Source organism: Microcebus murinus, chromosome 31 (assembly GCF_040939455.1).
Source record: "Microcebus murinus isolate Inina chromosome 31, M.murinus_Inina_mat1.0, whole genome shotgun sequence".
Lineage (NCBI taxonomy): Eukaryota > Metazoa > Chordata > Mammalia > Primates > Cheirogaleidae > Microcebus > Microcebus murinus.
In genome coordinates this window covers 1,612,250-1,630,344 of record NC_134134.1, presented here as the reverse complement: position 1 = coordinate 1,630,344, position 18,095 = coordinate 1,612,250, and the positions used below count along the sequence as shown (strand labels likewise).

The 18,095-nt window shown below is 38.8% G+C and overlaps 1 protein-coding gene across 1 annotated transcript; it reads right to left on the bottom strand.

Annotated features, from left to right (window-relative positions):
- Nucleotides 1–240: 240 nt before the first annotated feature.
- On the bottom strand, nt 241–17,983 carry LOC105872348 (uncharacterized). Its single transcript, XM_075998864.1, is given in 3 exon segments — nt 241–1,454; nt 10,589–10,607; nt 17,978–17,983. Coding segments are annotated over 3 exon segments (1,239 nt in total).
- Between the last annotated feature and the right edge of the window lie 112 nt (nt 17,984–18,095).

Here is an 18,095-nt window from a genome sequence, read left to right as displayed (position 1 = left end):
CATTTTAAGGCGAATACTTAGGGAAAGCACTCCCATACTCATTACATTTATCCCACTTTTATCTAGTATGATTTATTTGGTGTTGGATAAGATGTGAGCAGTTATTAAAGACTTTGCCACAATTCTCACATTCCTAGAAATTTTCTCTGTTATGCATTATTTTATGTAGATTAAGGGGTGAGCACTGGGAAATGCTCTGCCACATTCCTCACATTTGTATGGTTTCTCTCCTGTATGGATTCATTTATGTAGAGTGAGGTCTCTGAGCCTAATAAAGGCTTTGCCACATTCTACACATTTTTATGGTTTCTCTCCAGTATGAATTCTTTTATGTCGAGTAAAAGTCGAGGAGTGGGTAAAGGCTTTGCCACATTCTTCACATTTGTAGGGTTTCTCTCCTGTATGAATTCTTTTATGTTCCATGAGAGTTGAGCTCTGGGTAAAGGCTCTGTCACATTCCTCACACTTGTAGGGTTTCTCTCCAGTATGAATTCTTTTATGTTGAGTAAGGTGTGGGGAATGGGTAAAGGCTTTGCCACATTCTTCACATTTGTAAGGTTTCTCTCCAGAATGAATCCTTTTATGTAGAGTAAGGCTTGTGCACCAGTGAAAGGCTTTGCCACATTCTTCACATTTGTAGGGTTTCTCTCCAGTATGAATTGTTTTATGTTGCATAAGGGTTGAGCACTGGTTAAAGACTTTGCCACATTCTTCACATTTGTAGGGTTTCTCTCCAGTATGAATGGTTTTATGTTGCATAAGTGTTGAGGACTGGGTAAAGGCTTTGCCACATTCTTCACATTTGTAGGGTGTCTCTCCAGTATGAATTGTTTTATGTTGCATAAGTGTTGAGCTCTGGGTAAAGGCTTTGCCACATTCTTCACATTTGTAGGGTTTCTCTCCAGAATGAATCCTTTTATGTAGAGTAAGGCTTGTGCACCAGTGAAAGGCTTTGCCACATTCTTCACATTTGTAGGGTTTCTCTCCAGTATGAATTGTTTTATGTTGCATAAGGGTTGAGGACTGGGTAAAGGCTTTGTCACATTCTTCACATTTGTATGGTTTCATTCCCATATGAATTCTTTTATGTAGGGTAAGTTTTGTGCACCAGGTAAAGGCTTTGCCACATTCATCACATTTGTAGAGTTTCTCTCCAAAATGGATATTTTTATGTTGAGTAAGGATTGAGGACTGGTTAAAGGCTTTGCCACATTCTTCACATTTGTAAGGTTTCTCTCCAGCGTGAATTCTCCTATGTATAATAAGTTTTGAGCAACAGTTAAAGGTTTTTCCACATTCTTCACACTTGGAGGATTTCTCTCTGGTATGAATTTTCCTATGTCCAGAAACATCAGAGCTGTGATGAAAAGTTTTGCCACATTCATTAAGATTGAAACTTTTCTCTCCAGTATGTCTTGTCTTGCGTCTATTTATATTTGATGATTTGCTAAAGACTTTAATACATTTGTAACATTTGAAGATATTTCTATGGCAAGTTGACAAACTATGTGTAAGACCATCAGAACATACTTTCTGCTTCTTACACTCATCCACACACTCCCAGTCTCTTCTTAAGTGTATATTTTCAAGGCCACAGCTTCCATATAGTCTCATTACTGATTTCTGAAAAGGGTCTTTTATGCCCTGCTCTGGCATTTGGCCTTTGGTGCTATGGGAAGACAGTTCTGAAAGAAATGAAAATAACAAAGTATCTCACTAACTAAACTCAGATGAATATACTTCAAAATTTGAATATATAAAACTATAGAAAGCACATTAGCAATAAAGCACAATAGAATAGCATGGCATTACTTCCATCATAGATGTATGACCTTAAAAATATACTTACAACCATGATTCTTTTAGAAATCATAACTGCTAATTGTTCACAGCACCTCAGATGTGAAAAACACCCACCAAGAACCACATGGAAGGGGAGGGAAACTTTGTTGCATTTATGCACCAAAGCCCTTCCCTCCACGCTCATACTGATTTATCACTTTAGTAGAAAAATCCCGTCTACCGGATTCCCTTTCAACAGAGAATAAAACTATGGGCACATGTCCACTCATCTATTTTTTATGGCCTTTCCAAAGGCTGGTTTCTATCTCCCATGGCAACTACATAATTCTCTGGGGAAAAATGTGCACATATCAAGAATAAAATTCTGCATTATCATAATGATGGTGAAAAACAGTTAATTATGATATAAAATTTGAAAGACAAAATAAAACAAATGATTATTCCCATGTGTTAATTTGTTTACAATATAAAAAGCCAAAATTATTGACATCAATATCATAAAAGTGAGGGCAGATGTAAAGATTAAAAATTTTTGTATGCAACCGAAGTTCAGTAGTTATCCATTTAACATAAGTTGCAAGTTTCAAAGATTTTACATATTTTTAACAGTGAATATCAGAAAAAATGTTTATACAGATACAAAAAGAAAGCTGGGCAATGAAACCAAATGTAAATCAAAATCATTGAGGCACAATGAACAAAGAAGGAGAGGAAAGGAAGAGAAGATAGTGACAAAAGTTATATAAAACAATTAACATTAGGGATATTGTAAGTCCTTTCTTTGAGAAATTATGTAAATATTTATGTACTAGTGTTTCCAGTCAGAACACATTTAAATAAAGGGATTAAAAAAGCCAACTATATTCTATCTAAGGCGACATGCCTTCATACCTGGTGTGAACAATAGACTAAAACTGGCAGGATATGGCAAGATATATCAGGAAAACATTAAGCATCTAAGAGCAATGGAGTTCAAAATGATATTAGGCACATTACTTTTGAAGTAAAAAATGTTATAGTTTTAAAAATATACTTTAAATCAAAACTGTCACAAGAGACAAACAAGGATATTAAATATAAAAAGTGGTCAGAGGGGGGAGGATGAAGATGGCGGACGAGAAACATCACCAGACAGAGTGTCTCTGTAGAAAAGACAGATTCTAGCAGACGTTAGAATAAAGAAGCAAGAAGACGAGCATACAGTGGACGAGGCTGGAAGAAGGGGTACCTAAGACCACAGGAGACTCCACGGGAGGAGGTGGCAGAGGAGAACTGGAAGCTGAGACCACTAGAACATCCCAGAGAGCAGTGGGAAGGGTGGGTGGATCAGTCACCTTTCCCCTTCCCTGCATCTGGGACTGCTGGTGGGCTCCCCAGCAGGTGGAGAGACCTGCGGACACCAGGCCAGAGACAGCAGCTGCCAGCAAGCGGTGAGCCTGTAGCGGAGGCGGCACCAGGTTCCCAAATCCCTCGGGGCACCTCCGTGTGCACAGACCCAAGGCCCACAGCAGGCGCCATATTGCCACCTTCTCCCCTCTGCTGACCCTACCCGCGGCTGCCCAGAGAGACAATACAACCACCAGACGGAGGCACCTACAGGGAACGGGACCTTCCCTTTTGGGGCCCTGCAGCTGACTCAGGGGAACTCAGACTGTGAGCTCTCTACCTGCCAGCCCTCCCAGGTGCTGCTGGCATGGTGATCCCAGGAGAATGGGGCAGACCCTGAGGCTGAGAGACATAGACCCAGCTTGGGCCCCCATGGGTGAATTGGGACCGGCACTCCTCTCCCTGGTGGGGATATAGTTTGAACTCTGGGGCCCAGAGGTCAGACCTGCAGACCAGATCTCCTGCACCGAGGTCTCACATTGCTCAGGGCACAGAAGGGATATATGTGAACAGCTACTGAGGTCTGTGTGCCTTCAGGGGCAGATCAGCATCCTAGAGAGCAACTGTCAGCACAAAAGGAGGCCGTGCACCCAGCCCAGGTGTTGTTCCTATGCAGGGAACCTCCCCGCCGGCATCACAGTCCGGGGAGGCCTGGTGGCTTGTGGTCTGGCCTGCTGGCAGAGGCCCAGCAGTAGCTGCGGAGTTGGGGATGGTGGAAAGAAGCCAGGCCCGCTCCAGACTGCGAGTCTCAGACAGCCCCATCCCCACACGCAGACTCTCTGACTGAGCCGGGCCATTCCAGCCCCACCCTGACAGCTTTTCCTGGAAGCAGAGAACAGAACTTTGACCCCTGCTAACAGCACTGGTGGTGCCTGAGGGCAGGCTTACCCAACCCAGCTCTGCCCAGACTCTCTCCTAGACCAGCCCTCCCTGAAAGGGAGAAAAGGACACACCTGGAAGTCCCAGGGCCCCATCCACCACCTGACGCACTAGAGTGCCTCCCTACAGGAACAAGAGCTGATAACAGGACACAAAAACAACAGCGTAGCCTGTTCCTCCAAACAAGCGCCACCTACTGACATGGATGACATCCTGCACAGCCTTTTCAGGGCACCTACTGACTCATTATGCAGGGAGTGGTCAAATCTCACCCACAGAAACCACCTACTGGCTCAGAAACTAAACAAGATGTGTGTATACCCAAACAAAAACCTAAAGAAAAGAAACAACAACTGATCGACATGGGAAGAAATCACTGAAGGAACTCCAGAAATATGAAGAACCAAACAGAAAACACACTCCCCCAAAGATGATATGTTTATCACTTTAACTCTATTATTTTACAATGTATACACACATCAAATCATTGCTGCATAAACAATAAATGTATAGAGTTATACAATTCTTATTTGTGGAAAAGTACACCTATTACAAACACACACACACACACACACACACACACACACGCACATAGGAATGACACATTCCTGATAGTACCAATTAGGGGAAAATTATGAAATATAAGTTATCAAAATATTATGTATCAATTGTGATTATAAATATATTCACCAAATTGAAGCACTCAATGAGATAGTATATTTAAGAATTCTATAAGGTGAGTATGCAAAATAAACTATATTACTATTTGGGAATTTGGGTATAATAAAGTTGCAATTTTACTCTTATTTTGAACTAGGAAAAAGAATATGTAGAAGTGAAATAACATTAACTTTTCTTATGTTTGGAAGAGTCTATGCAATTATACAAAATTAATGAGTCTCAATTTCTGAAGGATTGCCTCTGAAATCTTCAAATTGGAAATTATGATGCAGAATATGAACTTCTGTCCCTAGTGTTTCTAGCATTACTGAAACAAATCCTAATGTTTCTAATATCCCCCTTTCAAATTACAGCAATAAGGCAACAAAAGGAACTTAAAACATGGATCTGGGCATGGTGGATAACAGTTATAATGCCAGCAATTTGGGAGGCCAAGGAAAGAGGATCACTTGAGGCCAGAATCTTGAAACCAGCCTCAAAAACATAAGGAGACTACATTTTTTTCCAAAAAATTATTAATAACAAAAATTACCTTGCAAATGTAGCTCATGTCCATAGTTACTGCTAGCTACTTAAAGACTGAGGTAGTAAAATCCCTGATGCCCATAATTTTGAGGTTGCTGTGAGCTATGATCAGTCACTATACTCCAGAAGGGACAGCAGATGTCAAAAGATGGTTTAATGCAGAGGTCTTCAAAATATGTACAGATATTCTCATATCCCCCTCCAAAATAGAAATAATGACAGATAATAGAGTCCCTTATAAGCCATAAAAAGAAGTTTGGCTCTACTGAATTCTAAGGAAAATCAGTGCATGGGTAGACTTTTTAGAGAGTTTAAGAGCATGGGACAGCAGATGTCCTTCTATAAGGTAAAAAGAAACATACACAGACTTTTAAAAATCATTTACAACAGAGCAGAATATTGGAAACCACTTTTTAATATCTGTCTTCCTTTTTGAGCCTTACCTCTCTAACATTTGTTATCTGCTTCACTGAATCTCACCTACCTGGATATTTAGCTGTCATTTCCTCTTTCTTCATAATCCAGGGCTCTATCCTTTGCTCCAGACATGCAATCAGCTCTGGCTTTGAGACAGCAAGACCTGTTTTTTTAAGAAAAAAATTCACATGACTCTTGCTGTAGACTTTTCAATTACTAATGCAGTACTATCCTTAGTAGAGAGAACATTATAGAAGATTCTAGAAAATTTCTTTGAAACATGTGGTTTTCTCACAGACCCTGTAGAATGATAAAAAAAAATTACTTCTAATTTATGACTAGAGCACCAATTCCCAATAGCACCAAGTAAATAAGAGGTGGAAATTCTATTCTAAGGTACAGGCAACAATTATATACCCTGATGTCTAGAGTAACCACTAATCTAGTGTGAAATATACATATCAGCCCAAGAAAGGGAAAGGTTCAAGATAACATGAGACATCTAATGATTTTCCTTTTTTCACCAAAAATCTTCAAATTTTCTATAAAAGCATTGATATAAAATTCATTCATGTAAATTAGAAACTTTTAAGAAACTATTTACAAAAATAAAATAATGGCCTTAATGTGGAATAGGAATTCTGTACATAAGTAATCCTCACCAAGGGAGACCAGGTTTCCATAGTTCTCTAACATCACATCCCTATACAAATTCCGCTGAGCATTGTCAAGGCATGCCCACTCCTCTGGAGAAAATTCTACAGCCACATCCTGGAATGTCACCATCTCCTGTAAAAAGACACATATTTCCGAAGGGGACATAGAGAGAGTTCCTAATTTGACTACAAGGAAAATGGTTATGAGAACTGTTTCTGACATAAGAGGGACTGGAATTATCGAATAAGATATTTTTTAGCACATTGATATTCTTGCACATATTCTATTATTCACAGGAATGAGGATCACTAAAGATGTATGAAACTGTGTGCATATGATTCTGCTTTGGATGATAAAGTATTTAATGCAAAATTAAGGGCCTTACAACAGTAATATAAGTTTATTGGTGTTATATTTACATCCTATCAATAAATTGTGCATATTACTCACATAGAGAAACAAAAGAGTTAGAAAGTTTCACCTAATTTATACGAGTACAATAAAGAACTGGAGATTTTGTTAAAAGACTCTGATTCAGTAGATCTGGGGTGGGGTCTGAATCTCTGCCTGTCACATGATATAACTACTGATAACAATGCTTCTTGCCTAAGGAGAGTATTTTGTCAATATCCTGTAAGTGATAGACTTTGAATTTATCTCAGTACATCTGAACAGAACACAGATAATAGCCCTCATTTTTCAAAGCAAGCTATAAGAAGAAATTAGAGCTTCTAGATTAAATGTGATGGCTCATGCACATCAGTCAGTAAATCTCCACAAGACACTTAATGATGAACAAAAAAAAAAACCAATTAACTTTATATTGGATGAATCTGTAAGAAAGCATGTTAAACAAGTGAATGAAATTAGCATAAGTTTAGCAGAATAAATTGGTGTTAAGCATTGTTGCAAAGAGGAGGATACAAAATCACTGCTGGGATGGTAGTGGCCAACAATATGTAACCATGAAGAATCATCAGATTTATGCAAATTTCAGATACAGATACTTCCCATGTTTTGTTATCTTTAATAATGTATGTAAACACTTTAGCATCATACGGAGCAAGTCTTTTATAGTTTTTCCATAATTTTCTGGTTATCCTAGGCAATCAATGCTTTCTTCTTTCTGAACTTTCCTAATAATATATTACGTACAGATGATGAAGCATCCAGTTCAAACTTTGAGAGTACTTGTTTCCTTTCCTCACTCAAATCCAAAAACTCTATCCTATTCCCAATGGGAATCTCACAAATTCACACTATGCTATCTTGACCTGTCACGATGGAAACATTTTTAATATTACATGTCATATATTTCTTATGAAACATGGTTATTGTAGTCACAAGCTTGTGGGAGAGAATATACAGCAGGCTCTCTTACATAGGGAGGAAGGATTTCCCAGAGAACCTTGACTACCATAAGAAAAAAAAAATGTAGTTACAAAACTTATTAGGCATAAACATCAAAAGTAAAGAAGGAAAGGTTTACAAGTTCAAAAAATTAAACTTCTACAAGGCTTTCTGGAAGACATAGTGGACAGAACCCCTAATCTGGGATACACTTACCTGAAAACCAGCCATTTCTTCTTCCTCTTCTCCTACTCTGAAATGTCTTAGCAGGTGAGATTGTGTGGAACAATTAAAATTAAATCTTGAGACTTCCCTTAATGGAGTCAGCACAATTTCTTTCCTTTTTCCACAACACTCACAAGTAGGAGGAACATAAAATGCAGAAGGACTACACTCACTTATTCTTGGTCACAGGAAAGAATTAGCTATGATCAGCTCATTCAGGGAGACCAAAATGAGAGGTTCTCCTGTCTTTTCTTCTGGTTACCTTCTCCGGCTACAGGTGCCAATAGTTTCTGCTACAGGAATTGGAATCTGGGCCACACTGATCTGCCTCTACCAAACCTTAGAGAGCAGAACCTGTGACTTCCCTTGAGAACAAAGGTTAAACTCAATTCTCATGAATATATGCAGGAGTCCTAATACTTGACCCTGGTATCAAATTAGAATTATTTGGAGCACAATTAAAACCACATGAATGTTCCCACCCAGCCCAGCAGCCCAGTGATGGGGTTTCTTCAATCTAGCCAGGTTATCCTAATTGAAAACCTGGGCTCAGAGGTAATTACCTTAAAATTGTCTCTGAAACATCACTGAATATAAATCATGTGGTACTGTGGGCCTCACTCAAAGAAATGTGGTCTGCTTGTGTGGAAGGTGTACATTCATTGGGTTCTTTGTTAGGTCTCCCTTTAGTGCTGATGTTGCTCAACCTAGATCCATTATTAGTAGCACTCAGGTAGAGACAGCAAGCACAGCATACATACTGCCTTTTGCCTAACACTCATGACAACATACACTTAATTTACAAAGTGAGGAGCAGCATAATGCAATGTACACTGAGCATGTGCTATGTGCTCAGAAGCATGGTTTGTTGCACTGTGAAGAGCATTTACATTGTGTGATTTAATCCTTGTTATACCAGAAAGGTGAGTAGTAAATGTACAAAAATTTACAGAAAAATTTAGATGTGGTGCCATTCTTTCAATTCTCACACAATTATAATATGACACTACACAAGATCTAGAAAATTCTTTACACTCACTCCAAATAGGTCCTTTCAAAGTCAACTAACAAGTCCATGTTGTTCTCTTACACTGAAGCATATGTCTCCCCTGAGATTTTGGTCCTTCCTCAGTCCATAGTATGTCACTGTCTTGTGAATTCCAGGTTCAGTCCAGGTCTAGTTTGGGTTGAACTTTTGTATTCTTTGCTTTTACAGAGAGGGAATGAAAACAGGAAGAGAAATTTCTCTTTGGAACCTGCTCTAATGCATCCTGAGGAGCCTTGGATTCAGAATTCAGAGCTGCAGATTTAGGTCTCTGGAGAGGCATGAATTCAGTAGGGCTCACTGCACATTTCCTGGCATTTGGGCAAGAAGAGAAGGCAGAAAGGGAGTTTATGTGTCCAACCCAGAGTGCATTATCTTGTTCCCATTTGTATCTGAGCCCCATGGTCTCTGAATCCATTTCAGTGCTAAAGATGTGAGATGCATTTAGAGAAATATAGAACTACTGATCATTATCCTATGAGAGTGTATTCACAGGAATCTGGTCTAAGTATGCTCTGGAGGGACAGTAGACACCAAAGAGGCCTAGAGAACTTACTGTGTGCAGATGTCCGGACAGTGAAGCTCTGTGCTGCAGAGTTGCAGGTTACAGACTGGATGCTCAAGAAGGAATCTAGTATTCAAAGCCCTTGTAATTTATAAATGGTGAGCACATTTTATGTTTATGTTGCAGTTTTAATTCTGGAAAGTGTTCAGGAAATATTAATAGTAAAGAGTATCCAACTAAGAAAACCACTCCACAAAGTTAAAAGAGAATTAAAAGAAACCCTTTTATTACTCAAATCACAATGTGATGTGCACAGTGCCAATCCACTGAGAGATGGCAAAGGGACACATAAAGTCGTTCCAGTATATAACTAAGGATATCCTAACTTTTACATAAATGTTATCTAGATAAATAATAATTAGCTTTGAAGAAAGAAGTCTAGACAGCCCTATTTGTCCTAAACAGTGCACCATAAACTTACTGGGTAATTAGTGAGACTCTCTTCTTTTGATAATTGGTTAAATTCAAATAAAAAACAAGCTTCTGAAATTAATGCAGGAGGAGATAATTTTGCAACTTAAAGCTAGGTGCTCACTGAAGTTTGGATCCCATCTTCACATGGAAATTGTGGGATAGGGAGCTATGTTCCTTGATATTTCATTTGAAAGTGATGTTTCTCAGTTTCAGAAAAAGTATTTTTTTAAAAAAAAAACTTTTATAAATCTTTCAAAAAATTTACAAATCTTAAGAAGATAGTTAGTATCTCTGGTCCTTCTTGGGACAATGGTGCCCTGTTTTGGCGCTGTTTCCAGCAATTGCTCCAGCTGTGGAGATGGATAAGGCTGCCATTCCAATTTGGTGCTGCTCCACCCTTAATTCTACCCTGAGCCACTTTTACACCTGAGGAAGGAGGGAATGTATTATCAATATAGCATTTCCCCATCCAAGACATAATAAGATTTGCAAAGTGACCTAGGTTATCCTAAGGGTAATGAATATGTCATTACCCGTAATCTGCATTGCAGTTCACCCTCCCCTGTGGGCTTTCTTAGTGGGAGCTCCTATAGTTTGATGAAACTTTCAAGACACCTGTTGATTATTTGATAAGCACCTACACTTTCGAAGATACAAATTCTGAAGAAATAAAATTAATGAGCATGTTACAAGTTTAAAGTAAAAAAATAAAAGCCACCCAAGAGCCCATCAATTCATGAGTGGATTATTAATATTGGGCATATGTTTACAATGAAATATTACTCAATTTTAAGAAATGACAGTTAGCTAGCACTGCTTATATTTTCCTGAATTGAGTGAGCCCAATATCCAAATTTAAGTGACACAAGATCAGAAGAATGGGCTTCACATATACTTGCCATCAAATTGGTACTGACTGATTAACACTACAGTGCTCAAATGGTGGTGGTGCTCACCAGGGATTCAGGGCTGGGGGGTAGACATCAAAGAAAAAAACACAACTGATACCCTCTTAATTTATTGAAATACAAATAAATTTGGATGTCCTAATTTATTTTCACAGCAACAATATGCAAGTGTTTCCTTTTCTCCACATCCTCACCAGCACTTAGCATTCATCATATTGAGAATAGGCATTCTCACAGGTGTGAGGTAATAGCTCACTGTGGCTTTAACTTTCATTTCCATGACAATTAGATTGGTTGAGGTTTTTGACATATAGCTGTGGAACATTCATTCCTGCTTTTTGAGAAATATCAATTAGTTTTATCACATCTTTCCCAAAGTATGCCTAGATAAAATCATTACACTGTGTCCAACATGTACATATACAATTATTTCTCAAATAAAAACAAAAATATAGCAAAATAAATAACAATAACCAAATAAGATGATTGCACAGGAATAAGAAATGGATATTTGATATAGTACACAAATAAGCTGCATTCTAAATATATTATATTGGAGTACAAACACAGAAATGAATAAAAGGAAGAAAATGACCAATTCACATATCAACTTTGAAGACAGGATGATTTCTTTTTGTCTATTATCTGTTCTTCAAAATATCTGGCTTTATAGTTAAATGTATATGAATATGTGCTCTACATATGGTAAATACCACCATTTCAATGTATATATTTCATTGTTTTAGATTTGGATTTTCGGTGGAAAGTTAAGTATGTCATATTCCCTATTTTCTGAGAACTCTTCTGGGGGTTCCAAAGACATCCCCATTTGTCAGATTGTAGATGAGAGGGTTAAGTATTGGAATAAGGATGGTGTAGATGACAGAGACCACTTTTTCTGCCCAGGAGAATGAGCATTTTGTAGAAGGTACTTGGTAATGGAAGCCACATAGAATAGAGACTCCAGGGACATGTGAGAAAAGTAAGTAGCCAGGGTTTCCATGTGCCCCAGGCTTGAGACTGTCACCAGTCGAGTGGACAGTATATATACATAGGACGCCGTAATAGCTAAGATAGGAGGGAAGAGAAAAATAACACCATGGATAAAAAGACCCTTATATAGAGGGAAGTGTCAGCAGAGACTAGTTTAAATACAGCTGGGATCTCAGAAAGTAAATGATGACCTTCCCTGGAGGTGAAGTAATGGAAAGTCAGAGGATAGAGCACATGGATCAAGGCATTGAGCACTGTCCTCAGATGGAAGCACCAGGAGAACACAGAGAACATGGGGAATGTGGATGGGGTAGCACAATGGGTGACATAACGACACGTAGCAGTTCTAAGCAAGGACGGCCAGCATCTGACACTCTGCTGCCAACAGGGTGATGTGGAGGAAGAGATGAATGCCATAGTCAGTGAGAGAGATGGGATGATCCCGAGAGAGAAAGTTGAGGGCCATTTGACAAACAAACATAGACTTAGAGAACTGGCACATGAGGGATGGCTTGCTGATCAGAAAATATATAGGGCAGTGGACAGGTGGGTTGGGCCGAATGAATGTGAGCTTGGTGAGTTGTGGCTCAAGTGGAATGAGCTGGGTGGAGAGTAGAAGGAAATGAGCTGAGGTCAGTAGAGAACAGGGGTCCCTACTGTTTGTCTAAAACTTGGTGGCATGCAACCCTAATTCATGCACATGAGAGTCTTTATTATTATCTGTATATTAGCAAAGCATCATCACTACATTTAAAGGTAAAAGTAAACATCAATACAAGTTCTAGTTTTCTTTCAATTTACCCCAATGTATTATTTGCCTAAGGGATATTAAGTGAGAGATTTTCTTTCCTTATAAAGTCTGAAAGTTGCCAGAAGGGATTAATTATATTGAATGAATGGACCAAATTTTAGCCACTCAGGACATAGCAAAGCTTCTTCACAGCAGAAAGCTCCTGTAAGCAGTGCAAAAACTTCTATAACCGAGCCATTTGGAAAGAAGCTGTATAGCATACTTCTAAGTACCACTTCGAGCAAATCAAGCTCCTCTACTTCGTGTATAACTTTGAACAAGTTCTTTATGCTTACTGAATCTCAGTGTTCTCATTTGTGAAATGAGAGTTGGACTTAATTTTTTTTCTTGAAATTCGAGACTGGGGGCTCCTGAAGAAAACCAGGTAAGTTATAAGTAAAGAAAACACACTACATTTTATCTCTGTAGTAACACTTCTATGGACTGTAGCTAATTAGGCACTCGAATTGATGAAGGAGTTCAGGGAAAAAAATCGCAATGTTTGTATGTGTAAAGTAGTAGAAAATGGCATGATGTATTTAGAACATCCATTTATTTGTAAATGGTGAGAGAGCATGGGACATGTGTAGGATCCTTCAGCAGTGGCTAGTGCATAGTAGATACTTAAACATTTATGAAAATAATACAGGGAGAATGATGAAGGAGAGTATGGAAGAAAACTATCAGGAATTAGAGTACGATCCAAAGGAGCTTTCTATACTGATTCTGATAGCTCAGAAATTATATGGGCCTCTGAAGAATTATATGGAGGGATTGATGTGATAAAACTTGCCTTTCGGCATCCCTCTACCTAGTAGAGGTGTAGAAGATGGGTTGGAGTGGCCAACTTTCACGGGAAAGGCATGTTGGGAACCCATCAGACCAATCAAGGTGGCAGTGACTAGGGCCCTGCTGAGGCTTTGGCATTGAGGAAGGAGAGAGGTATATTCAGGTAATATTAGAGGTGAGATGAAGTGCAGAATGGTATTTTTTACTGAGGTAGGACCATATGAGTCAGGCAAGAGAAATATTAAGAAATTGAAGGAATTTAAGCCTACTAACAACTTTGATACGAGCATCAACTATAGTTGACAGCCACAGATGAACATGCACAGCTGAGCATGGACTTTAGTCAACAGCCCTGATATGAAGGTGCACAGCTGAGTGTCTACATTAGTCGACAGCCAAAAGCTCTTACTTTTATAGCTTTTATCTCTGTAGTTGCAGTGTGTATGTTCACCTAATATATTACTATGTATCTGTGACCTTTTAACAAGTCCTTACTATGAGTTATTATAGTTATTTTCCTAAGCTGCCTTAAAGTAAAGCAAGCTTTCAGTGCTTGAAAGCTTTCTTCATCACACAAGAGCAAAATGGATTCGTCATCAATGTACAGCTCAAACTATCAGGCTGACTGTGAGTGCCAGCTGAGGGCAAGGTTTAATGGCCAGTAAGCACAGAACCAAAGTGGTTAAGAATATGGAGTGAAGGATAGGCCTTGATAATGACCCTTGGGCTTTCAAATTCAGAGGACAAATGATTGTGGTGTCTTCTGCTGAGACAAGATGATCTGAAGTACCAAAGAGGGTGTAAAAGAAGGTCCAGAGTGAGCCTAGCTTTCCACCTGCTAAGTGTGAGTATGTGTTACCCAGGGAAGGCAACCACCTCTGGGCTGTGGTTTGGTGTGTGGACCTGAAGCTGCATTTTAGCATTTGTAGCATTTAGGGGGAGCTGATGTGACAGGACTAGATAAAACTGCCCAAGGAGTGTGCTCAGTGAAGAGTGGAGGGTAAGTTTGTTTTATCAGGGGAGTAACACAGGCCTAGAAGCTACTACCTGTGAACTTTCAAAGGTCTAAAACAATATCAGAAGCCTGATGTAAAACCTCTAGCTTGTTAAAAACAAACCAAAATACAAATAAAATCAAAATGTGAAAACCTTGTAAAATATAATTATTTGCAAAGAAATGTTATCAAAAGCCATTCTGCTTTTTTCACACAACAATATTTTTGAATCACATTGTGGATGAATTTTTACATAGCTAATATGTGTAATGTAATGAGGAATGAGACCCCTTCAAAATTTATTTATTTTTTGAAGTCTATGAAAGAGTTTGGGGTGTGCAAAAAGGCGTCTTCTCTGTCACTGGCACCTGCAACCCCCATCCCTCAGACCCTGACTCCTCCTTCCTGGGGTGCCCTCCCAACTCTTGCCCATTGTACCAATCACCACATCTCTCACTTTTGGAGGGGCTTCTGTAATGCTGAGTATAGTCTTTCTGGTTTAGTAGCTCTTTGTGGTATGTTTCCCACAAGATTTAGTTATTTCAAATATTTCTTTTTATTTCTTTATATTACAGGGGTAAAAATGTTTAAGTTATGTATATGGCCTTTGCCCCACAAGCATCAGAGCTTCAAGTGTGTCCATCCCCAAGACAGTGAGCACTGCAACCATTAAGTGTGTATGTACCCATTCACTCCTTCACGCTCTCCTCCTTTCTAGATGGGATCAATTTAGTTCTGATGAATATCATCTTAGATCACCTTCTCCCTCTGGTTGCCATAGTGACCTTGCCACTGCTTGATCCAGGTCAGGGCTCTCTCAGTACTCTCTGGCAGATGGCCCTGTCCAGGGTCTTCTGTTGGATCCATATAAAAGCACAGCTGTGCTACTCCCCTGCTGGGGAAGATCTCACTCAGGTAACCCACTTTCCTGGCTGCATCCCTTCCACCTTCTCCTCACCTGTCAGGATCTTATTTCATTCCCCACCCTCTTCTTGCTCCACTCACATGCCTTGGCTTCTGAGAAACTGCCTTATTACTAGAACTGCCCCCTGGATACTGCCAGGAAAGGGCTTGCAGTCTAGGACAAACCCACAAGGAAATGGACATATTAGAACTCACCTTAGATATCTATTTTCAAAAAAAAGTCTTGGGAGAGTTCTAAAACTTCTCCCACTTTTAAGAAAATACATAGAATCAAAACCCTCTAGGACTATCTGAAAAAAGGAAAAATAAAAACAAAAATGGGGGTTTCATGACTTAGAAAACATTCTGGTCAATGTGGCAAATATCACCAATGTGATAATATAGACAGAATAATCCTCTCCTATTCTAAATCACTTGGTGACTGACTATATAGGTACTATAAAATTTGAATTTGTGGTAAAATACACCCTGTATAATATCTTACACATTGTTAGGCATACAGTACAGTAGTGTTAAGTATATTCACACTATGTGAAAGAAATCTCCACTACTTTTTTACTCAGAGTAAATATAACTCCATTTGCTGGTTGAGATATTTCAGAATTTCATGTCTGAGTTTTTTACCTAGCAAGGACTCCACAAGCCAATCAAGATAAGGCTGGTTTATTGAAAATATCAACACCCTGGATAAACTTCTAGCTAGATTAATCTAGGAGATAAAAGAAAACATAAATGTCCAATATAATGAATAAAAGTGGAACTTCATTAAAAATCATACCGATTTAAATTTATTCTAAAGGAATAGTCTGTACAATTTGATCAATACATTTGACAGCTTCAGACAAATGGGTAAGTTCTATAAAGATATTAATTTTCAGAAAATTTAAAACCAGAAATAGAAAACCTGCATAGGCCTGGCACGGTGGTTCAAGCCTGTAATCCTAGCACTCTAGGAGTCCGAGGTGGGCAGATTGCTCAAGGTCACGAGTTTGAACCAGCCTGAGCAAGATACAGACCCCATCTCTACTATAAATAGAAATAAATTAATTGGCCAACTAATATATATAGAAAAAAAAAAATAGCCGGGTATGGTGGTGCATGCCTGTAGTCCCAGCTACTTGGGATGCAGAGAAAGTAAGATTGCCACAGCCCAGGAGTGTGAGGTTGCTGTGAGCTAGGATGATGCCAAAGAAATACAGTTTGATTATATATGTGTGTGTATAAACACACACACAGAGAGAGAGAGAGAGAGAGAGAGAGAGAGAGAGAGAGAGAGAGAGAGAGAAAGAGAGAGAGAGAAATACAATTGAGTGATATTCCAATCACAACAGAGCCTAAGTTGCTTTTGCAGACTTATGACCTGGTCTCCCAGTAAGGTGACTGCTTGTTGTAAGTCAGCCACTTAACCAGCAAATTTGCTGTCAATTTGATTCTGATTGGACCATAATTGATTTGATTCATAATGCCAATTTTTTGAACAAATTCAGTAGTTTCAGCTGTTTGTTGTAATGCTACACCAGCTGTGTTGGTAGATGCAGTGACAACAATAATTCCCAAAGTAGCTGCTATTAATAGACCAATAAATCTTTTTGTAAGTTTAAGAATGTGGTTAAGTAGTTTATCCAAAGCAAACTTTGCTGAGGATCCCTACCAAATTCTATTCATTTTAACAGGTAACCACAGCCCTGCTCTGGCTTTAAGAATATAAAGTGTTTCTTTATGAGGATTGAATTTTATGGAATAATCAATAGAGAAAAATAAGAACAGCTGTTATAAGTCACTAGGAAGGAGGGTGCATCATATATAGCATGTCCAGTCAGGAATAAGTAAGGCAATTTAACACAAGGTTGAGTATAATGAGTAGAGTTTAGGTAAAAATTCCACTCTCCGCTGCTGTTTATATCTAATGTGTTTGTGGTAATCCAGGACTGCAAAGGGTGTAAAGCAGCCGATAATTTCCACAGTTGCTGATGAATAGAGCCATCTAAACTATGAGGAGCTGGAGTGCTCATACCATAATTGAGCCATGTAACATGACTTACAAAGTTAGTGTCTGTTATAGACATCGAGGTGACAGGTTTTTTTATAACAAAGTTTTTTAACTTTATAAGATGAGGCAGGATGTCCGTGGGGACTCCAGTTCAATTAATACATAACCTCAAGAAGGTGACCCAGTAAGAATGCGTCCCATGTGACTTTTACAATTTCTCCATTGTACCCAGGATTTAGGGTCAGAAATTACTACCTCCTTACAGATGGGTACATCTGTAGGTGCAAATGTAATATGTCCAGAAGCAAAAAAAAGGAGACAGTTAAAAGAAATAACCAGGGTTTTGTTTTGTCACTGGTAGAGTTGCAGGTGATTAGACGGATTTGAGTAGCAGATTTTAAACAATGAATACCTTTACCAATACATATGGGAGGGCCTTATGTTTCATCATCATATTTATTAATTATAGTGTCCTATTCATGGAGTTTCATTGGACCACAATAATCGTAAGGTCCTGGTAGCCAATTAGAATCATTATTAAATACTAGGAAAGGAATGCCAGCCCGATTGACAATCTTATTTAAAGTTGGGTTGGGAATACAGGCCCAGTAATGATAAGTGGGGTTATCAGACATTCTTACCGCCATGCTCACTATGCAGATCATGAGAAGAAAGAGGTTTACAGATGTTTTAGGTACAGACATCAACTTCAATATTTTGTCTGCTTCTTCATAGGTCCTCTTCAGCTGTCTGCATGTC